At 37.6% G+C, this 23467-nt stretch overlaps 1 protein-coding gene across 50 annotated transcripts in view; it reads left to right on the top strand.

Moving 5' to 3' along the window:
- The window catches only part of HNRNPC (heterogeneous nuclear ribonucleoprotein C), a 68576-nt gene that overhangs the window by 35331 nt on the left and 9778 nt on the right, over nucleotides 1–23467 (top strand). For 25 of the 50 annotated variants that reach the window (XM_025992108.2, XM_025992103.2, XM_072724347.1 and 22 more), the window contains 3 exons: nucleotides 859–973; nucleotides 1578–1625; nucleotides 22831–22991. In XM_025992108.2, coding sequence (XP_025847893.1) covers nucleotides 859–973; nucleotides 1578–1625; nucleotides 22831–22991 — 324 coding nt within the window. The remainder of the gene's footprint in view (nucleotides 1–858; nucleotides 974–1577; nucleotides 1626–22830; nucleotides 22992–23467) is intronic. The other 25 variants (XM_072724362.1, XM_025992110.2, XM_072724354.1 and 22 more) reach the window with 1 other exon arrangement.

The following is a 23467-nucleotide window of genomic DNA, read 5'->3' as shown; positions in this document are numbered from 1 at the left end:
TTTCCTAACTTTTTTTTAAAGATTTTATTTATTTATTTATTCATGATAGATACACAGAAAGAGGCAGAGACAGGCAGAGGGAGAAGTAGGCCCCATGTAGGGAGCCCGACATGGGACTTGATCCCAGAATTCCAGGATCATGCCCTGGGATGAAGGCAGGCGCTTAAGCTGCTGAGCCACCCAGGCTGCTCCTTCCTAACTATTTTTCTTCAACTTTACAGCTCATCCTATTTGTAAAGAGAATGAAAATTCACTTTTGAGGATAATTTGAAGGTATCATAATCCAATCATTAATTCATGAGTTGATACAGGTTTTATTTCCCTGAGATCATTCCTTCCTAATGTGCTCTGAATAGTCCGTTTCATTTTAGTAGGAGCCTGAGGGTAGAAGGTACCAAAGACAAATGTAATATATATATAATGAATACTTTTATTAACAGAAAAGAGGACAAATGATTAAAAGACTGAGTCCTAGCCTTGTAAAAATTGTGAGCCCTTCTTATGTAAGAGGAGATACAACGTTACGCCTTTGTTGATCTATATAATACTACGTACACATTTAAAAACTGTGATTTGGGGGATCCCTGGGTGGCGCAGCGGTTTGGCGCCTGCCTTTGGCCCGGGGCGGGATCCTGGAGACCCGGGATCGAATCCCACGTCGGGCTCCCGGTGCATGGAGCCTGCTTCTCCCTCTGCCTATGTCTCTGCTTCTCTCTCTCTCACTGTGTGCCTATCATAAATAAATAAAATTTAAAAAAATAAAAAATAAAAAATAAAAACTGTGATTTAAGATTCTACCGTACCGCTGCCTCAACAGAGTTATCATTAAAGTGTTTGTATTTGTTTTTGTTTTTTCAGATATTAATCTGGCTGCAGAGCCAAAAGTGAACCGAGGAAAAGCAGGTGTGAAACGATCTGCAGCGGAGATGTACGGGTCAGTACCAGAACACCCTTCTCCGTCCCCTCTACTCAGGTCCGGAACTTTATTATTTATAACTGCATTGTGTCCATCAGTGGGCATCTTCTCTATCTGTTTTCTGGATGTGGGGAGGGTTAATTGTAATATATTTTATCTGTGTAAAAATGATGCTTTATTAACTTTATATTAATATGCCTCCTTTTCGCCCATTTCCCAGAGAATTATTAGAATTCCCTGAGATTTTTTACTCACTCTAAAGAGCAGTTTGGTATTTGTAACTTAAAATGAAATCTTTTGAGAGAAATTGTTCTGTTTGTAAGAAGCTGGGAAATATGAAAAGGAAGGAGGGTAGCATAAGAATGTTCGGTTTACTGTTGTATTTTTCAATATTCTTATATTAGCTATTACGTTGTATATTGAAATTATAGCAGTTTTATGCCTAAATTTGCAAATTAGCTGCTGCATGTCCAGTGGCTTCTAAGATGATTGGAATTTTAGTGATTTATTGTTTGAATGATTGGGGATTATTCCATGCTAATCTCTTGATCTATTTGTTATGGTTGATTTTGCATGGTTTTTTGTTTTTGTTTTTCCCATCTGCTGTTGTGAATTTACATCAACAGCTCCAAATTAATCTTCTTCGCTATTTATTTTTCAGCTCCTCTTTTGATTTGGACTATGACTTTCAACGAGATTATTATGACAGGTATGTTAAAGGTGTTTTGTTTGTCTCTTCTGGTAAATAGCCATTTAGTAAGAACCATTTATTTATTTATTTTTTTTGATGAATGTTCTTATAGTAACGAGCAACAAAGAAGTTGTCAAAGTCCCACCTTCATAAACAAAACGAAAAATGTCTTCCTACAAATTGTCAGAGGTAGACTAGGGTGACGTTTCTGTTAATTTCAAAGAATGAGTTTATGTATCAAGGCAATTGGGAATGTGTCCAAAATTTTGTTTGAATTTGTATGACAACAAAAAGTAAGGACTAATTGATTTAACAGATGAATAAGTAGGACTTAGTTACCATTTCCAGATTCTCTTCATTATTTCACTGTCGCCTACTTGATACTTAACATTGCATTGGAGGGCATTAGAGCAAAACTACTTTAAAAACGATCCCTAACTCTCTGTTTAGCAAACCATCTAATAGAAAATAGGATAGTGTAAGCATACATAAATGAGTTAACAATATAAATTTCAGTAGGAGATAAGAAGAGTTGAAGACTTATAGATTAGGGATAGTGGTTATGACCCAATTCTAAATGGTGATGACACAGTGGTTGATTTTTGTGTAGGTACCTTTTGAAGAGCATTAGTATTTGTTGGAGAGACTTGATGTGTGAATGGGGGGATCGTTTATGGATGGTTAAGAATGATAGATTGAGGCCTGATGATACAGGAATTAGTTATTAGGCAATGACATAATACACAAAAGATGTTAGTATTCTAGTGACATTTTTAAACCGGTAGTTTTTATGAATGTTAAGGAAATACTAGGTTTATTTGGTTTCCTGCTTTTTTAAATTATATGAAATTATATATGGAGCATTCTCCTCTACATTGGACTTGATCTTGTATGAATTTTTCTTTTGCTGTTTTTCATCTTAGATTTTTAGTTTTCTATCATTAGTATGTTTTTTTTTTTTTTTCATTAGTATGTTTTTAATATAAGAATTTCAATTAGATCAATTTCTGCTTTGGAAATAAAAGTAATAGCTTTCTTGATTTGGGAATGTTTCTCAATAGAAAAACTTTTGAAAAAAAAGGGAAAACTTGAACTGAGTTGATGAGTCATGCCAAGGGAGTTGGGTAATAGAATCAAGTCAGACAGTAAACACTGAATAAAGATCTGAACATGTAAATTTTTTGTATTTGGACTACAGCAAGATAGTCATTAATAGGCCAAAAAAAAAGGGCTAGAAAAATAGTTTGGGCCTACATTGTTAAGGTCTTTGCCATTTGAAGGTTGTGTGATTTGAGTAATTATTCATGCTTCCAAATAGTTACTTCATTTGTCCTTAGAGATTTCTTCAGACTATTTTTTTGTGTGAGCACATATTTTGTTTTTGTTTTCTTTTCTTTTTTTTTAATTTTTTATTGGTGTTCAATTTACCATCATACAGAATAATCCCCAGTGCCCGTCACCCATTCACTCCCACCCCCCGCCCTCCTCCCCTTCTACCACCCCTAGTTCGTTTCCCAGAGTTAGGAGTCTTTATGTTCTGCCTCCCTTTCTGATATTTCCCACAAATTTCTTTTTTTTTTTTCCCACAAATTTCTTCTCCCTTCCCTTATATTCCCTTTCACTATTATTTATATTCCCCAAATGAATGAGAACATATAATGTTCATGAGCACATATTTTGAAAACTATGATGATTTTCATACTTTAAAAATATTAAAATACAAAACATTGAAAGCACAGATCTGAACATCTCTTTGTTACTGAAAATGTGATCATTGGGGGAGTGACTTGCATGATTTGAAACCTCTACTCTTGTTTGTTTGAAATAGCTGCATTCTATGCTAAAAAAAACCTGCCCATTATACCTATAGAGATTTTTGTATAGATGGTCTAGGTAGATTTTTAGGTTTGATAGATGTTTTTAAAGCTTCTGAAATTCTTATGTCAGAGAGTCAAATCCTTGATGAGAAAGGATGAGGAAATAGTTTTATTTCTGATTCTTAACCTTATTTCTTTGTCCATAACTCCCTAATGAGAAAAATATTCATATATTTGTATTATGTGTATGTAATATAAACAATTTGGGATGTATCATGGACTGTCACACTAGAAACTCCTGTTTTTTTTTTTATTTATTTTTATTTTTTTTGAAACTCCTGTTTTAAATTGAGCATATAGAGAATTTAACATGTACAATACTCACTTTCTCATGAGAATAGCCATTTAACGTTTTAGTTGTCTTGTTGAGGCAGCAAAACTTTTTTTTTTTTTTAATTTTTTATTTATTTATGATAGTCACAGAGAGAGAGAGAGAGGCAGAGACACAGGCAGAGGAAGAAGCAGGCTCCATGCACCAGGAGCCTGATGTGGGATTCGATCCCAGGTCTCCAGGATCGCGCCCTGGGCCAAAGGCAGGCGCCAAACCGCTGCGCCACCCAGGGATCCCTAGTTTTTTGTTTTTTTTTTTTTTAATTTTTATTTATTTATGATAGTCACAGAGAGAGAGAGAGAGAGGCAGAGACACAGGCAGAGGAAGAGAGGCAGCAAAACTTTTGACCATCCCTATCATCATCCCACTATAAATATAAGTTTCGTGAGGACTTACAAAGGGTTAATTGAAAAAGAGGTGTAGGGGATCTCTGAGGTGGCTCAGCGGTTTGGTGCCTGCCTTTGGCAAAGGCCCAGGGCGCGATCCTGGAGACCTGGGATCGAATCCCGAATTGGGCTCCCGGTGCGTGGAGCCTGCTTCTCCCTCTGCCTGTGATTTTGCTTTTCTCTCTCTCTCTCTCTCTCTGTCTCTCTGTCTCTCTCTCTCTCATAAATAAATAAATTAAAAAATAAAAAGAAAAGTCGATGTTTTCAGAAATACTTTCAAATTTTTTGCCACTGCTATTTTATCCTGAAAATTGGTGGCAATACCACTATTGGCGTTTCTCTTCAGTTTTTCAAGAGGCAAGAGCCTATTTAAGTCTGATGTATTTATAGAGGGTCCCTGAAAAATGTCTTTCTTTCTATTCTAATCTCAGCCAATAGAAAAAGACTTCTGATGACTAATGGACCAACCAGGCAATAGCGGGTAAAGAGCAGATTCAAGTATAGTATTGAGGTCTTTGATGGGAAAATGAACATTGTTTAGTTAAAAATAAAAATAGTGAGGAAAAATGCATTTGTTTTGACTCAGAAGTCATTCTGAAGGTAACAAAAGACTTTTTTTGTTACTGTCTTAGTTACTAACATGGCAATCCTCAATCAACTATGTTGGGTTCATTTTCGAAATGGAAAGTTGGTTCTGAGAGGAAAAGAAAGCTCCAAGTCTTATGGGGTAAATCTGTATCCAATTCCTTCAGATATCCTTAAGAATAGAAAATTCACTTAAATATTTCAAGACCGAAATTTGGCATTCCCTTAGATTTTTTTCTTTTTCTTTTTCATTTTCTTTTTTTTTAAGATTTTATTTTTTAGAGAGCTTGCACAAGCAGGGGTGGACCAAAGGGGGAGAAACAAACTCCCTGCTGAGCATGGAACCTGGCATGGTGCTTGATAGCAGAGCCCCAAGATTACCTGAGCCAAAGCGAGACACTTAACTGCCTGAGCTGCTCAGACACCCCTAGGTCATTTCCTGAGGAAGTATCCTGAGATTATGAGTTTATACTATTATGAGATTATGAGTTCTACTATTCTTATGGTAGAGAGGCAGCTGATGCTTACTAATAGGAGTGGCTTTGAAAAATAAAGGAAACCTGAAACATAAGAAATTGTATTATAAATGTAGTGACCCCCAAATATTGTATCTATTTACAACTAATCAATTGAAGAATTCCCAGTCTTTAGAGCATGAGGAATCATTCCTGTTTATTAAGATCTTGAGATTTTTTATGTACTAAATCTGCTAAAAATTAGGCTTCTGAATTAGTATTTTATTAATCCTGTTAACAGTGGCATATATTATGTTGGTACATACCAAAATGAAGGGAATTGTGGATATCCCACCAATTCTTTTCCCAAAAAATCTAGTACCTGTAGCATAACTCATTCTTCTGTGTGACAACAGTCTTACCAACTACTGCATAGTGATATGAACAGTGGTTAGTATTTGTTTTTTGGACATCCTTTTTAATGTTTTTGTTTTACTTTTTCTGTCTTCTGGAACATGTCAATTTAAATATATGTAAAAGAGAACAGTGTGGGGGCACGTGGGTGGCTCAGTCAGGTAAGCATCTGACTCCTGATTTTGGCTTAGGTCATGATATCAGGGTTGTGACATCAAGGCCTGCATTGGGGTTTCACACTGGGCTTGTAGCTTCCTTATGATTTTCTCTTTCCCTCTGCTCTTCCTCTCTTGTTTTCTTTTTTCTTGTTTTCTTTAAATACAAAAAAGAGACTAGGAGTGTACAGTAAAAGAGAAAGAATTTTTTTTATAGACATAATCCCAGTACCATTTATCCATTTATGCTTAATAATATTTCTTAATCTCATCCTTTTCACACAGATTTGGTTTTGTGGGTTTTATTTTTACATATTTTTTTAAATTTTTATTTATTTATGATAGTCACACAGAGAGAGACAGAGACATAGGCAGAGGGAGAATCAGGCTCCATGTAACTGGAGACCATCGTGGGATTCGATCCCGGGTCTCCAGGATCGCGCCCTAGGCCAAAGGCAGGCGCCAAACCGCTGTGCCACCCAGGGAATCCCTATTTTTATATATTTATAGTACGTTTGTCTGCCACCTGTGTTTCTTTGACCTGCGGATAGGTTTGTAGCTTGATTAGATTTCAGGTTCTTCCCCCCCCCCCCCCCCCCCTTTAGGGATGAGGGAGTATGAGGATATGTGAGAAAGTAGACCAGAATACTTCATAAAGTCATTATGTACTTTAATCATCAGTAGCTTGAGTTTGCACTGGAGTTTTAAGATGCATTGGGTGTTTGTTTTAAAGATTTTATTTATTATTCATCAGAGAGAGAGAGAGGCAGAGACACAGTCAGAGGGAGAAGCAGGCTTCATGCAGGGAGCCCGATGTGGAACTTGATCCCGTGACTCCAGGATCAGGCCCTTGGTTGAAGGTGGCGGTAAACTGCTGAGCCACCTGGGCTTGCCTGTATTGGGTGTTTCATAAGGAGAAACAGTTATTAGGAAGTAGGTAATTAACGATGTTTTCTTAGGAGAATTAGAATAACTTGTATTTTTGTTTGGAGATGAGTGGGTATTTGTGATCAAGTCCCAAGGGTTATAAATACTTTACCTTTAAAACTGGAGGGTAGGGATCCCTGGGTGGCTCAGCGGTTTAGAGCCTGCCTTTGGCCCAGGGCGTGATCCTGGAGACCCGGGATCGAATCCCACATCGGGCTCCTGGTGCATGGAGCCTGCTTCTCCCTCTGCCTATGTCTCTGCCTCTCTCTCTCTCTCTCTGTGTGACTATCATAAATAAAAAATAAAAAAACCAAAAATTATAAAAAAAGTAAAATAAAACTGGAGGGTAATGAAATATTAAGACTTAACCAAGTTACTTATATTTTAGTATACTGTCTCCTGAAGAGATAGCGGATCAGGTTCTGTAGTTTTATGCTATAATCCTGCCTTGATTCTAATTTGGGGTGTGGATAGGAAAGTTAGAACTGTTACCTGCTGTCATTAAAGATTACTGTAGTTTTTTTTTTTAATATTTTATTTATTTATTCATGAGAGACACAGGCAGAGGGAGAAGCAGGCTCCATGTAGGGAGCTTGACATGGGACTGGATCTCCAGGATCAGGCCCTGGGCTGAAAGCAGCGCTAAACTGCTGAGCCACCCGAGCTGCCCAAGATTACTGTAGTTTTGAAAGGATTCTTTTTTTTCTTTAGATTTTTAAATTTATTTTTTCATGAGAGACACAGGGAGACAGAGAGGCAGAGACACAGGCCAAGGGAAAAGCAGGCTATAATGCAGGGAGCCTGACATGGTACTCAATCCCGGGTCTCCAGGACCCCGCCATGGGCTGAAGTCCTCGGTAAACCGCTGAGCTACCAAGGCTGCCCTTAAAGGATTCTTAATACATTTTTTTGCTGTTGATATGTACTATGGCATAACATATTTTCTATGCCTTTTTTCCAAAGTTAACTAAATGTGTTTAATATTTTAGCATTATTATAATTAGATTTTAACATTTTAATGATGAAATATTGAAGTGATTATTACTAGGTTTTTTTCCATAAATTATCTTTTTCATCGATTACCTGAATTAAGCTTGTCTTTTCTTTCTGTTCTTAAGGCCATTCTTAATTTTATAGGTGTTCAAAGTTTTGGGATGAAGTTAGCATAAATTGTTGATACATGTGGAATTACCATTTTATTTATTTTTTTTATTTTTTATTTATTTATTTTTTTGGAATTACCATTTTAGATAGACGTATTTATCTCACAATCAAAGACACACTGTCAACTCTTTTTCAGATATGATATAAATTCTGTCATACATATTTTGAATTACCCTAAGATTCACTAACCAAAATATTTTCTTTGGTAGGATACAGCCTCAAAAGTAGTTTTCTGTTTAAGGATGAATAGTCATGGGCATCTATATATAAAACTATGGGAGTTGTGTGAGTCACCCCTGTGTGCAAAATGTGGTTTTTTGATGTTGAAAGTTGTAAAACTTGTAAGCTTCTGCCAGAGATTCAATTTCAGTTGTGTCCTATTGAGAATCTAGTTGCTTCTAAGAAAACTGTTACTGTAGGACTTTAAGTAGATCTGAAAATTCTTAGGCTGACATTCTCCTGGAATTGATTTGTCATAGTTTAACTGGCATTATTGTAATCAGTTTTATAAGGTTTACTATTTATGCCACAAATACTTAGTGTTTTCTTAAGTATGAAACCATCCATTTTTAGAAAAATACTGAAAATCTATAGATTTTTATCAGATGTAATGGCACTTTTCTTGCCCTTACAAAATAACCCATGCAATTGTTCTGGGATTCCATAGTGGTAACGATTGCCCAAGGTGGTACACATTTAAAAAGTTTACTGTGTACTATATGATTCATATCAATTTAAGTTAAAAAAAATACGTTACTCAGTTATGGACAGCCAAGTAATTCTCAGTCATACTTCTGTAGAGAACTTGGGAGCACAGGAAACAATAAGTGTGTAGGTATTAGGTTTGACAGTAGGCTATAGTATGAAAGCTGAGATACAGTAGACACATTATATGCAAATGATGGTTCAAAAAGACCCTGATTTTTAGTTCAGTGATCCTTTGAGGACTTTACAGTAAATATCACACATTGCATAGGGTACATCAATAAACAATTGTATAGGTGACTGGACTGTAAAAGTTCTTCCATTAGAGCTGTTACAAAGTGCTATTATTATTCCATATCTAAGCATGTTAAGTAAATATACCAGTATACCATGAATAGAAAGAATGGAATATATCAAGTCACATAACAAATACAGCATATGTATGACAAGCCATATTTATCAAAAGAAGAAACTATTGTAGGAAGCACTAGTATGATACAGTAGATAAAGTGATTGGAAATAATACCCTCAGCTATATGCCCTGCATTATACAGGATTGTGTCATAGGAAGTGAGTGTGCTAACTTCTGTGGAGCTCCAAGTTATCCTAATGCTTAAAGAGCCCTGGAAAGTTTCACAATGTGCTATATTTCAACTTATTTTTCATACCTATTAGGAGGTTTTGCCACAGCTAGGTAAGGTACAGAGTTGTAAATAGTCTTGGTTGTATTTGGGCAAACAGCCAGTTGTATTAGAATGTTGGTTGTAGAGAGCTTTGTAGGGCATATTAGGCATGTGTCTTGTAGGCAGAGATAATTTAGAAACAGCTTCATGGCTAAAAGAAATTGAAAGGAAAAAAGATGTACTAAGTAGTTAACATTGTAAATGTAGGAGAGACGAGGTATAGGAATTTCTGAGGAGGACTGGTCTGACCATAATTTATTGTTTTATGAGTAAGATTATACTTTTTAAAGGTTATGTGAAAGGGAGGTTTAGAGGATTTGAGTTTTTGAATTTTGGGAAACTATTGTTGATAATTCTCTAAAAGCTCTGTTCTGGGGATCCCTGGGTGGCTCAGCGGTTTAGCGCCTGCCTTTGGCCGAGGGTGCCATCCCAGAGTCCTGGTATCAGGTCCCGAGTCAGGCTTCCTGCATGGAGCCTGCTTCTCCTCTCTGCCTGTGTATCTGCCTCTCTCTCCTCCGTGACTATCATGAATAAATAAATAAATAATCTTTAAAAAGAATAAATAAAAGCTTTGTTCTAGGAAGGTGTCCTTGTAGACACGTGAGGAGTTGAGGTGAAGTACAGTGGTGGAGGAGGACTCTCCATTTGAAATGCAAGCCAATTGAAAGACGCTAACCATCACATTAAACTAATAGTTAAGTGCTTATTTTGTTCTAAGCACACAAAGCTTTAGGTTTTGGATTAATAAATTAGAGAAATAGTGGCTATAGATTGAAGCTGCCCCCCCCCCCCCCCCCCCCCCCGCCCTATATGTTCCTGGGATTAGTGGTGCTGTCATCTTCCCTGCCTCCTTTTCTTCTGTTTTTCTGACATTCTTGAGTAGCACTGGATCTGGAGGAAGAGGTTTTGAAGAATTGGGTGAGATCGTCTATTTCAAAAGGCATGTGATTCAGAGTCCAAGAAAGTTTTTTTTAACTACTTGGAAAAGCTTAGGGAATCTCACTAGATGTCTTTTTTTTTTTTTTTTTTTTTAAGATTTTATTTATTTATTCATGAGAGACACAGAAAGTGGCAGAGGCAGAGGGAGAAGCAGGCTGCATGCAGGGATCCTGATGCAGGGACCCTGATGCAGGACTGGATCCTGGGACTCCAGGATCACACCCTGGGCTGAAGGCAGACATTAAACCACTGAGCTACTCAGGCATCCCACTAGCTGTCATTTTAAGCATAAGGTGAAATTTTATATTTGCTTCGAAGCCTTCTGTTGGTTTTATCTTTTGCATGGCAACTGATAGCTGCCGAGAGGATTTTAGTTGAAGGCATAGTTTAGTATAAATATACTTGGATTATTAACTTAAATTTTGACAATATATTCATTTCACTTAGCTTTCATTTTCGGTTGTTTGCTTATTTTTGTTGTGTACTGAGCTGTTAAGTAGGTGGGAAATACTTCTTTGTTGGTGAAGCATTTGACCCTCCATCAGAGAATCTGCTATATGGCTCTGAATTAAAGAGGCATTCTTGTTATGAACTCTAATCCAGAGATGGCTTCTTCTGTTTTAGGATTCTACTTCATGGGGGCACCTGGGTAGCTCAGTCCTTGAGTCAGGTTGTGTTCCCCTGGTCCCAGAATCGAGTCTCACATAAGGCTCTCTGCAGGAAGCCTGCTTTTCCTTCTGCCTGTGTCTCTGCCTCTCTCATGAATAAATAAATAAAATCTTAAAGAAAAAAAAAGGATTCTGCTTCATGATACTCTTAATTCAGCTAGATTTTGTCATTCTCCTTGAGCTTAATTTTTTCTTTTTTTTAAATTTAGCTTTACTTGGGTGTCTGTATGGTTCAGTCATTAAATATCTGCCTTCACCTCAGGTCCTGATCTCAGAGTCCTGGGATTCAGTACCTGCCCAGTGAGAAGTCATCTTCCTCTCCCTTGTACCTTCCCCCTGCTTGTTCTCTTACCTTGCAAGCACTTTCTCTCAAATCATTAAGATAAAGTTTACCTCTTTTTTTCTTTAAGATTTTATTTATTTGGGAGAAAGCACAAGGAGGGGTAACAGCAGGCGAAGAGAGGGAGAAGCAGGCTCCCCACTGAGCAGGGATTCCTGCACCTCCAGGATCATGTCTTTTATAACTGATTTCTTCCACTAAATACTTAGTGGTTCATACATGTTGTACCATGTGTTAGCGCCATGTTCATTTCTTTTTTAAGTATTTTATTTATTTGAGAGAGCATGAGCCAGGAAGGAGGTGAAGAGAGAGCAGCAGACTCCTTGCTGAGCAGGGAACCAGGCACCACTTGTGCTTCGTTTTTTATTGCTTAATTATATTCTATTGTATGAAAAATACCGCATTTGGTTTATCCATTAGTTGGTCAGATATTGCAGATGTCATTCACATTTTGAATGATCCAACTATGCACATTTGTTTACACATTTTTGCATAATCCTATGTTTTCATCTCAGAGATATATACATAAAAAGAATTTTTGGTTCTGACATTTCCATGTTTAACCTGAAGAACTGCTATACTGTCTTTATTTTTTTTTTTAAGATATTATTTATTTATTCATGAGAGACAGAGAGACAGAGACAAGCAGAGGGAGAAGCAGGATCCCTGCAAGGAACCCAATGTGGGACTTGATCCTGGAACTTTAGGATCATGCCCTGAGTGGAAGGCAGATGCCCAACCACTGAGCCACTCAGGTGTCCATGCTATGCTGTCTTTCAAAGCATTTGTAGCATTTTACATTCTTATCAGCCACATAGGACTTTTCTACTTTCTCCACATCCTTGGTGATACTGGTTTTATTATTATCTGCCTTTGTTATTTAATATGCTAATTCAAGATAAATAATGTTATCCCATTGTGGTTTTGGTTTGCATTTTCTTAAAAACTAGTGATGTGGAGTGGGCACCTAGCTGGCTCAGGCCAAAGAGCACCATCTCAGAGTGAGTTCAAGCCCCATGTTGGATGTAGAGATGACTGGGTGGAGAATTAAAAAAAAACCAAAACTAATGATGTTGAGTATGCATGTGCTTGTTGGATATTTATTTTTGGAGAAATGTATTCAACTCTTTTGCTCATTTTTTATATTGGGTTTTTTTTTTTTAGTGTAATGCTTTGTATATTGTAGATACAAGTCTCTGCGTGCGATATATTTCTGAGGTTTATTTCTGTTTCCAGTTTTTTAATAGTGTTACTGTTGTCCCTTGTGATCACAGGACATGTGGTTAACTATCAGTTTATAATTAAGGACATTTACTAGTTTATAAAGATTATGGTTTTGTTACAGACTGAAAAATTACAGAATTCTAAGCTATCTGGAAATTACATGTAGGCAGTAAACACCTGTGGAGGCAACAAGCTAGAACAGTCTTAGAAATTTCTCTGGTGATAGAAATATTCTGTATCTATGTGGTTAGTGTTGTGTACATTAGTCATATATGGTTGTTCTGCACTTGAAATGTGGTTAATGTGACTGAGGAACTGAGATTTCAATATTTTTTTAAGATTCATTTATTCATGAGAGAGACAGAGAGAGAGAGACAGACAGACAGGGAGAAGCAGGCTCCATGCAGGGAGCCCAATGCCAGACTCTGTCCTGGATCCCAGGATCCACACCCTGAGCTGAAGGCAGATGCTCAACCACTGAGCCATCCAGGCGTCCCGAGATTTTTTTTTTTTATATATTTATTTATTCACGAGAGAGAGACACAGGCAGAGAGAGAAGCAGGGTTCATGCAGGGAGCCCGACGCAGGACTCCAGGATCACGCCCTGGGCCGAAAGCAAGCGCTAAACCGTTGAGCCACCCCGGGATCCCTGTCCTGAGATTTTAATTTAAATAGCCACATATGGCTAATTATTATTGATTTGGACAGTGCAGGTCTATAATGCTACAAAGTTGTTAAGTCTCACTGGGTCAAATGAACTTTGAGTATCCTTTAGTATGAGGTTTGTAATGACTGGAGTCCTCTCCAGGCAGGACGTTGGAGAACTTAAACTGCAGTTTCAGCACAAAGCTGACAAAGAGTATTGATGGAGTATGAAAGAAACTACTTTTTCAGGGAAATAAAGAGAAGGGGGCAGCCCCAGTGGCGGTGGTGCAGTGGTTTGGCGCTGCCTGCAGCCCAGGGTGTGATCCTGGAGATTCTGGATCGAGTCCCACGTCCGGCTCCGTGTGTGGAGCCTGCTTCTCCCTGTGTCTCTGCATCTCTCTCTCTCTCTCTCTCTCTCTCTGTCTCAATGAATGAATGAATGAATGAATGAATGAATGAATAAATAAATCTTTTTTTTAAAAAAAGGAAATAATTTAGAAAGAAAGAGAAGGGAGGCACCTCTGTGGCTTAGCCAATTAAGCATCTGCCTTCAGATCAGGTCATAATCTCAGGGTGCTGAGGTTAAGCCCCCACGTGAAACTCCCTGCTCTGTGGGGGAGCCTGCTTCTCTCCCTCTACCTGCTGCTTCCTTAGCTTGTGCTCCTCCTCTCTTTGAAATAAATAACGTCTTTAAGAAAAAAGAGATAATGTATTCTTTGTTTTGGGGTTTTTTAAAGATTTTGTTTATTCATGAGAGACCAAGAGAGAGGCAGAGACACAGGCAGGCGGAGAAGCAGGTTCCATGCAGGGAGCCTGATGCGGGTCCCCGTCCCCAGGGTCTCGCCCTGAGCCTTCATGCTGAGCCACCCAGGTGTCCTGAGAAGGTACTCTAATAAATTGGTAAGGTGATACTTTGATTATACCCTCTTAAGAGTAAGAGTTGTAATCTAAATAAAAAAGTCCACCAAGGGAAGTCTGCATGGCCAAGTGGTTGAGCATCTGCCCTTGGCTCAGGGTGTGGTCCTGCGTCCTGCGTCCTGGACGCAGGACTCCTGGGATGGAGTCCTACATCAGGCTCCCTATGGGCTGCCTCCTTTCTGCTCTGCCTGTGTCTCTGCTTCTCTCATGAATAAATAAATAAAATCTTTTTTAAAAAAATCCACTAAATAGAGTCTAATTCAGGCAGATAACCTTTTTTCCCAGAACCTTTGTTACTTTACAATAATAAATGTGTTACCACTGTGAGATTAGTGGAGTTTAGCAAGGAAAGCAGATTAATAGGGTACAAAATAAATAATAGCAGGAGAAATCAGTGGAAATTTCCGTGATTTCTTTAAAGTAAGTATGACATGATAGTCTTGACACATCGTCTATAGGAATAAGATCTGATTTTTATTTTGTAATAGCTTCAAAAATGATGCAAGTTTGTGGTAGGTTATTCAACTCACTTTTGTTTGGTTTCCTTAGGGGGAAACCCCCATAGTCTTTATGAAGCTAGGGAAAAGAGCCAGTCAGTACTCTAGCTTTCCAATTATAAAGATAGGTTTGGTTTGTTGATAGTTTGACTTGTGACAAGTTCTTTGCTAAAGGCCCTTAGGAAAGGCACCAGGGGTTCTACACTAGTGGAAAATAAACGATCTTAGAAAAGATGTCTTGATTGAATACATAAAAGGAAGTTAAGGTATCTTTAGCTTTTACTAAATGATAATGGGAAGCTGTTAGAGACTTTTGAGCTGAGGCATGAGAGAATTTTACTTGTGTTTTAACAGAATTATTCTGAAAACAGATAATTAGTGGCTGATAAAATTACCTTGACTAGCAGTCATTTGGGGAAGGATCCAGAGATGTGGTAGTGGGAATGATGAGTAGTTGAATTTTAAAGTTTATCCAGACACATTTGCTTACAGATCACTGTGAAGGCTGAGAGTGAAAAATCAAATGTCACCAAAATTTTGGCCTGGACAACTAGAAACTTGGAATTTGCAAAATCTGTTTGAGGAGAACAACTTGGGAACTAGCTTGGGGAATGAATAGTCACAGATTGCCCTTTGGACACATTTATTATACATACCCTTTGAGAGATGTTAAATATGCGATTGCTTATATGGAGACACAGTAATGTCTGCTTGTAGGTCTTAAAACCAAAATACTAGATGAATAGAGATAGAAAGTAGAGATCACTGGTACACTGCAACTTTGAAAGACTTGAGGAGATGGGAATCAGTTTGGGTAATTGAGAAGGCCATAAAGGATAAAAGCTGGAGAAAAACCAGAAGCATGAAATATCCCAGGTGTGTGAATGTGTTAAAAGAGTAGAGGGGTGCAGCCTGGGTGGCTCAGTGGTTTAGCGCCCCCTTCAGCCCAGGGCCTGATCCTGGAGGCCGGGTATCAAGTCCCATGTCAGGGTCCCTGCATGCAGCCTGCTTCTCCCTCTGCCTGTGTCTGCCTCTCTCTGTGTCTCTCATGAATAAGTAAATAAAATCTTTAAAAAAAAAAAAAAAAAAAGAGGGAGAGGGATGCCTGGGTGGCTCAGGAGGTTGAGTGTCTGCCTTTGGTTTAGAGCGTGATCCCGGGGTCCTGGGATCAAGTCCCATATCAGGCTCTCTGCGAGGAGCCTCTCTGCCTCTGTCTCTGCTTCTCTCTCTGTATTTAATGAATAAATATTTAAAAAATAAAAGAGTAGAGGGATAAACTATAAATGTTAAGTAAGAAAGATTTGGGGGCAGCCCAGGTGGCTCAGCAGTTTAGCGCTGCCATCAGCCCAGGATGTGGTTCTGGAGACCCGGGATCTAGTCCCTGCATGGAGTCTGCTTCTCCTTCTGCGTCTCTCTCTCTTTCTCTCTCTCAAGAATAAGTAAATAAAAATCTTAAAAAAAAAATAGATTTAGAAGTGAGGATCATTTGTAACTTTGACGGAACAGTGTAGGTTTTGATGATGGTAGGGGCAGAAATTAACAAGGAAATTAAACAATGGAAAGATAGAAGATAGGATCCTTTCCTATATATAGCAGAATTTACTTTTTGTACAGTTTTAACATACATCATAAAAACAAGGTGTATCTGACAGTGTAACCAAGATAGAGATAGTTCCATACTTCTCAAAAAATTCACTATGATGTGATTTTCTAATCTTCTCTACCCTATCCCCTGGCAACCACAAAAGTGTGTTCTCAGACAAATCAAAAGAAATTTTATTGTAAGGAATTAGTTTACTCTTCTGGCCTGGCTTGGTAAAATGAGAATATAGGAATGAGTGGGCTTACATGGTGGTAACATATGGTCTGTAAACAATATTCACAATAAATACTGTTTTCTAGTTTTGGCTTTATAAGAAAGATTAGACCACACTTGACAGTTTTTAAGACACTATCGTTGGAAAAGATTCATAGTGACGTTGGGGAGTATATGTGGTTTAACATTATGACAAATGAGAAAAGTTGTAATTCTTAGGAAATTCTGTGTATTAGATTGTCACCTGAATGTGAAGCTTGGTAAGCAGAAGTGAAGAGAGGGATTCAAAAAAGTTTTTTTTCTAAACATAGTCTTGGAACCCGTACTATTTCTGAAAGAATTGATAAAAGCAACCCACATATTATCACTCAGATTATTTTTGGTTAGAAAAATTTCAGATGAATTTTCAGGTTGTCTTTCTTGGAAACATCTGATTTTTGTGTTCAAATAGCTTCCCAAATGAATACATCAGGTCAAACCCTGTTTTTTCTTAATTTTAGATGCAACTTTAAAAAAATACATAAAATTGGATGCACTTTAAAATGAGTAGGTACAGTTCATTTTTATCCCCTCTCTTGCAGAGTTGTAAATAAATCAGTGAGGCAGTTTTCAATTGTATGTATTAAAATTTCAAATGTATCTTTGAATTTGCAAAAATAACCCCTAAATTCTATAAACCGTTGTTTCCTTTTGAAAGAAGATTGTAGGGATCCCTGGGTGGCGCAGCGGTTTAACACCTGCCTTTGGCCCAGGGTGTGATCCTGGAGACTGGGATGGAATCCCACGTCGGGCTCCCGGTGCATGGAGCCTGCTTCTCCCTCTGCCTGTGTCTCTGCCTCTCTCTCTCACTGTGTGCCTATCATAAAAAATTAAAAAAAAAAAGAAAAGATTGTAGAACCATTTATTCATTGACAGCATTGGTTCTACATGTATAAGGGTTGTTAATTCCTTTTTGTAAGCAGAGATGCATGTGGTGTTCCTAGCTTTGATCATTGTTCTTTGGCTGGTTTTCTTAAACCCACAATGTTGGTTAGGTAATTTTTGTCTTTACTTACAAAATTTTTTTTCTTTAAAATTTAGTAGTTTGCATCCCACTATGTTTTGAATGATCCTGTGCAGCATAGTTGTTTGTTCTTTAGTACCTTTATCCTTAAGATGAACAGGGCTTGCTGTTTTTCATTGTCCTACAGATACTTTGGACCGTTGGATAAAAATGTGGACTTAAGGAACATAAAGTGAACTATGCAAACTTCATTGGTGATTGGCACTGTATCCATAAATTGCATTAGCAAAACAAGTTTAAGTTTGCAGTTATATTCAGTTTGGCTTCTCCCAAGAAGGCTCACCAAGGCCTCATGTTTGTCGAAAAATACCTGCAAATAAGGTTTAGAAATTGTCTCTTATTTTAGAAATAAGCACAGAAATTGTAAAAATTTAGGTAGTTTATTTTTAAGCACAACAGCGAGCATTCTGGCAACATGAAAGTAGATTTTTTTGGGATTCCTTTTTTAAATGACATAGTTTCATATTTACGTTTAAATATAAACCTGAGTTAAACATTACATAGATGTTTTAAAGCGTGCCCGCCCCCCCCCCCCCCCCCCCATTCTTCTATAAAGAAAGCAGTATCTGTATCCTACTCATAAGTCTTTGAGATTTAGGGCAGCTCAGTTGGCTTAGCAGTTTAGCACCTGCCTTCAGCCCATCGTGTGATCCTGGCACTGGGGATCGAGTCCCGCGTCAGGCTTTCTCCATGGAGCTAATTTTAGGTATAATAATTATCAAATAGATCATTCTGAAAGCCTACTGTCAGATATTCTAGGCCCCCCAAAATCTTAAAGGCCACGAGGGCCACGTGAGTGGCTTGGTCAGTTAAACATCTGACTCGTCATTTCAACTCAGGTCCGGATCTCAGCTTGTGAGCTCCGTGCTAGTAAGCAAGGAGAATGCACTTTTCTCTCCCTCTGCTCCTGGCCTAATTCTCTAAAATAAATCATAAAATGAAAAAAGCTACATGACGCAATTTATAGGTATGAGCAATCTAGTAAGATTACTTTCTCCTCCTTGTACAATACTGACTTTTCAAATTGAGTTTAATGCAATCCCAAGGGTGCTGAGAGGTGGCTCAGTTAAACATCTGCCTTTGGCCCAGGTGATGATCCCAGGGTCCTGGGTTGGAGCCCCCAGGTCAGTTCCCTGCTCATCAGGAGCCTGCTTCTCCCTCTCCTCTCTGCCTATGTTCTATCTCATTTCATCTCTCTCTCTCTCTCTCTCTCTCTCTCTCTCTAATAAGTAAATAAAACATGCCAACCCCATTCTAATTTTATTCAAGGATCAGGAAGTATCTTTTATTATTTAAAATTCTATAATGGAATTTCAAGATGATGTTTCTCCCTGCTTATCTGATTTTCCTATAAGGATTGATTTTATAGAATACCATGTTTGGACTTTAGGGTGAGCGGTGAGTGATAATCTTTGAAACTGCTAAAATTCTATAAATCTACCTATTCACAATAAAGTTAAAAATCACTGATGTAAGAACAAAACCAAATCTAGACAGAGTGCTTACTTGTGATTTAAAAAAATTTTTTTTTTAAGATTTTATTTGAGAGAGCAAGCAGGGGAGTGGCAGGCAGAGGGAAAGAAAGGGAGATGCGAACTCCATGATCAGCCGGGAGCCCAATGGTGGTGCTCAATCCCAGGACCTCAGGATCATGAATTTAATAGATTGAGCCAGTCAGGCACCCCCTCCACCCCATTTTTTTCATTTTAAGTAAATTCTATGCCACACATTGGGTTATTTTCCACTATCTTTTAAAACTACTAAAACTTTCTTTACTAGACTATAGATAGTACAAACCTCTCAAGACCTTAAACTCCTGTCATTTGTTTTCATGTGGTAAAAGTAGCATGATACTACCTTAAATGTATAATTAAAGATTATGGTATAAACTTCCTTTTAACATGCGGAAAATACTTAAATAAAACCCAACATTTTTGTAAGTTCATTCTACGTAATTTTAAGTCCGTATTTTTTTAAATCTCAAAGTTTTTTTTTTTTTAATTATTTATTCGTGAGAGACACAGAGAGGCAGATACACACAGGCAGAGGGAGAAGCAGGCTCCATGCAGGGAGCCCGACTCAGGACTCCATCCCTGGTTTCCAGGATCACACCATGGGCTGAAGGTGGCCCTAAACTGCTGGGCCACTGGGGCTGCCCAGATTATTTTTTGTTCAGAAAATTTTCAGGTGGATTTTCAGGTTGTCTTTCCTGGAAACCTGATTTTGTGTTAAAATAGCTTCTCAAATGAAGACATCAGGACAAATCCTATAGTTTTTAATCTAAATTTTTTAAGACCAGAGTAGGGTATGGTACATTAAATAAATTCAGGAGAATACAAATTTTTGAAAATGTTTTCTAGTTGTTTCTAGTTGTTTCTATTTTGGTAACGATCAAAATTTAATAGTATGAATCAGGGTTTTTGAGATTCAAAGCTAGTCACTTAAGCTTCCTTTCTAAACCTCCCTTTCTCATCTCTACATCCAACATAGGGCTTGAACTTAAAATCCCAAGATCGAGTCATGCTCTACTAAGTGAGCTAGCCTGACACCTCTGTAAACTTTAATTTTTAATAAATGACCTGAAATGCTTATGGTTTTCTTTAGAGATTAAGAGAGTTTGTCTTATCTGTTCAGATAATTAGCTAGCTAATGTGTGTCCAAAAGTGCTTTAATTTCTTTAAAATGGTCTTATTTATTTGGGCAACACATAATGTCCAGATTTCTGATTAGAGTGCAGTTAAAATTAGAGTTACGTTCTTATTCCTTTGATAATAGTGAAACTTTCATGAAGATTTTTTAATGACTTGGATTGTATTAGTCTTGATTAGCAGGATTTTCTTGTGGTGGAAAATGGTTAATTTGTAGCTACTGCCTGAAATTGTGGTACTGAGCTTTGTATTTTCTATCTCCTTGACCTTGAGGGTTATTGAAGTGTAGGTATGGTTTTCCCTTCATGTTTCCATAATCATGCACTTTGACATTTTACAAGGAATGTCTACTTAAACTTCCTTAGAGGAATCTTTGTGAGTTTTTCAAGAGTCCATTTTTTGCTTGAGCAGGAATTAAGTTCATGGCACTAACAGTCCTTGAGCATTACCAGTTAATCTTCGAAAAATTTTTTTCTGAAAACTAGAGCATTTGATTTGTACTTGTGAGACCATTACATATATTCAAAACAAACTGCATCTCTTGCCTCATTTTCATTGTGGCAATTTTACCTACCTCCGGTGAAAATTGTATGGTTCAAAAGGAAATTCTAGTGCCATCAAGTATATGAAATCTGGAATGACAAGATCATTGGTTTCCAGAGAGGTGCCAGGGAGTGGCTTGGTTGGGAAGGGGTAGTTTAGATCTTTAAATCTGCCAAGATTGGGGAATGAGATGTTTCTTGTCCAGAGATAAAGATAATTCACCTTCGTTTACCTCCAGAAATTGCTTTTCAAATATCATCTTGCACAAAGGATAGTGGTTTCTGAGTTTTTCTATTTTACAGTTGTTGAATTATACTGTGGGTAATTATTGGGCCAGAAGAAGAAAAGCTTTATGTATTAAAGGGGTGATGATAATAAAATGTTACTATACTCCGTATCTTTTTTGTTTGTATTAATTCCGTAATCAACCAAAACTGATAATTTAATTACTCGTTTATTTAAAATTTGTCTACTGTGAAGGAACCTTTATACAAGCACTAATACTAATACCTTCCTACTTTGAGTCCTACAGTCTCCTACTTCCTGGGGCTCAAATTTAAGTGTTCCTTTTTCCTTAATAGAGCTTAAAACAAGAATCACAAGTGTTTTAGTAATTTTACCACATCGTTGATTCTTTAGCACTTGACAAAGACTGTGCTTTAAGAGAAAACATACTGCATGATCTTGGCTAAAAAGTGCTTAAGTGAAGACTTCACCCTCCCTCTTGTTTGGCCTGTGTAAGTGTGCTCTTTCTTAATCTAGGAAAATGTTCCTGTCATAGCTACTCCTAGGTATAGTATTAAAAATAAATACTACTGTGTTAAAGTAGTAGTAAAGTGGGGTTGAGAAGAAGATAATTACAACTACCTGGAGGATTGGAGACTTAGAAATTCATAGATTAGCCATTGACGAGATGTATTATAGGGAGACTAGTCATATATATGATTTACAAAATTTTAAGGCTTTTTCATGCATTACTTTTGCTCCTTAAAACTTACTATGCAGAGCAGTAGTTTACGGGTAGTTTTTATAGAACAATAACCTGGGGCTTGGAATTAAATTAGTTACTAAAAAAAGTACAGAACAGAATTATGAGGTTCTTTTTTTCCTAGTAGTATGTCGAAGTGTTTCTGTTCTTTGAATTTTCTCTTTACAAACATGAGAGTAAACTCCAAGTCTTCACACAGTGAAGATACCCAGTGTATGTTTTACTAAAGATACTCACTAGGATACTTCTCCAGTGGAAGCAGCATTGAGTAACCAGTGGTTTTGTTTGTTTGTTTGTTTGTTTGTTTGTTTTTTTGTTTGTTTTGACAGAGAGCTGAATGTGTGCTGGGCAGTGGATTTAGGCACTAGTGAATAGCAAACTTAACAGACAATATTCTCCATCTTGTTAGAATTGGAACTATAAGTGTATCCTCTGCTTGAATATACTTAGAATTGATCATGGCTTTTTATGTACAGCTAACACGTGTGAATGGCTCTTTGTTTTATTTTATTATTTTTTTAAAAGATTTTATTTATTCATGACGGGGGCGGGGCAGACCGGTGTAGGGAGAAGCAGGCTACACACATGGAGCCTTACACGGGACTCAATCCCAAGACTCCGGGATCACTCCTTGAGCTGAGGGCAGACACTCAGCCGCTGAGCCACCCAGGCATCACTGGCTCTTTGTTTTATTGGCCAAAACTGGTTAATATTGGCAGTTTTACGTGGCATTGAACATCACTGGTAGTAATGATTTATTGTATTTTTCTGTGGATGAGATGATCAGGAACTTAGCTCACAATAAATACCACTGTTGGCAGACTCTGAATTGCAATCCCTTTTTGTGAGTACTTTATTTGGGATATTTTCTCTTTTATTTATGAATTAATGTAGCATGTATATTAAAAGAGTAAGATAAAATGTGTGTGTGTGTGCTATTTATTGTAAAAAGTATAATACTTTATTAGTACTGCCAAAGTACTGAGAAACCTTTTATGTCCATCCCTTAAGGCCAACCAACCATCATTGGGTGTGTGTGTGTGCGCGCGTGCATGCACGCGATATTTTCTTGAACTAGCTGATGTATTTAAAACTGCAAAGAAGTAAGATTTATCCTGGCCTTTTGAGTGACATTAGCAAAAAGATAACAAATTGAGAGATAATGAACATTTATTATTTTATAAGGTCATTTTTGGATCTTGCTGACTTAATTTTAGTTGTGAAGGAATTCTGTTTTTCTTTTATCCAATAGGATGTACAGTTACCCAGCACGTGTACCCCCTCCTCCTCCAATTGCTCGCGCTGTGGTTCCCTCAAAACGTCAGCGTGTATCAGGAAACACCTCACGAAGGGGCAAAAGTGGCTTCAATTCTAAGAGTGGACAGCGAGGATCTTCTTCCAAGTCTGGAAAGTGTATGTATTATCGCAGCTTTGTGATTCTGCTATTTGTTGAAATAGGGAAATTAATGCAGTTAGTTAATAACTTTCAGGTTTTGTACAAATGGCCTAGTGTAATCCAAATAATGGAAGAGGAGAAGATAGTGATTAAGGGGCCAGTTATAGTATTAGACTTTAGGGAGCTAGGCACTTGTAGATTTATAAAATGTACAAGTCAGTGAAACAGTACAAAAAATGCTTTCAAATATAATTGAGGTCTGTGGTGGGCCTACAGAAAAAAGTAAGAATACTGCTGCTAAGGGAGTAGCCACATTAGATTTATTTCTAGCTACCAACTGTGAGAAAATGAGGAGCCCCATGACTGGCACAATACGGTCCTGGCTCCGTTTCTCCCCAGCAGTCTCCTACTGGCTATTGACATATGGTTTAGTTGGAAATGTGTTTGGCTTCTGGTAGATTCTGCTAGAGTTGATTCTAATCTAGAGGTTTGT

This window comes from Vulpes vulpes, chromosome 10, assembly GCF_048418805.1.
Source record: "Vulpes vulpes isolate BD-2025 chromosome 10, VulVul3, whole genome shotgun sequence".
NCBI lineage: Eukaryota > Metazoa > Chordata > Mammalia > Carnivora > Canidae > Vulpes > Vulpes vulpes.
The sequence above is the reverse complement of the archived record's forward strand: the minus strand, read 5'-3'. Positions and strand labels throughout refer to the sequence as shown.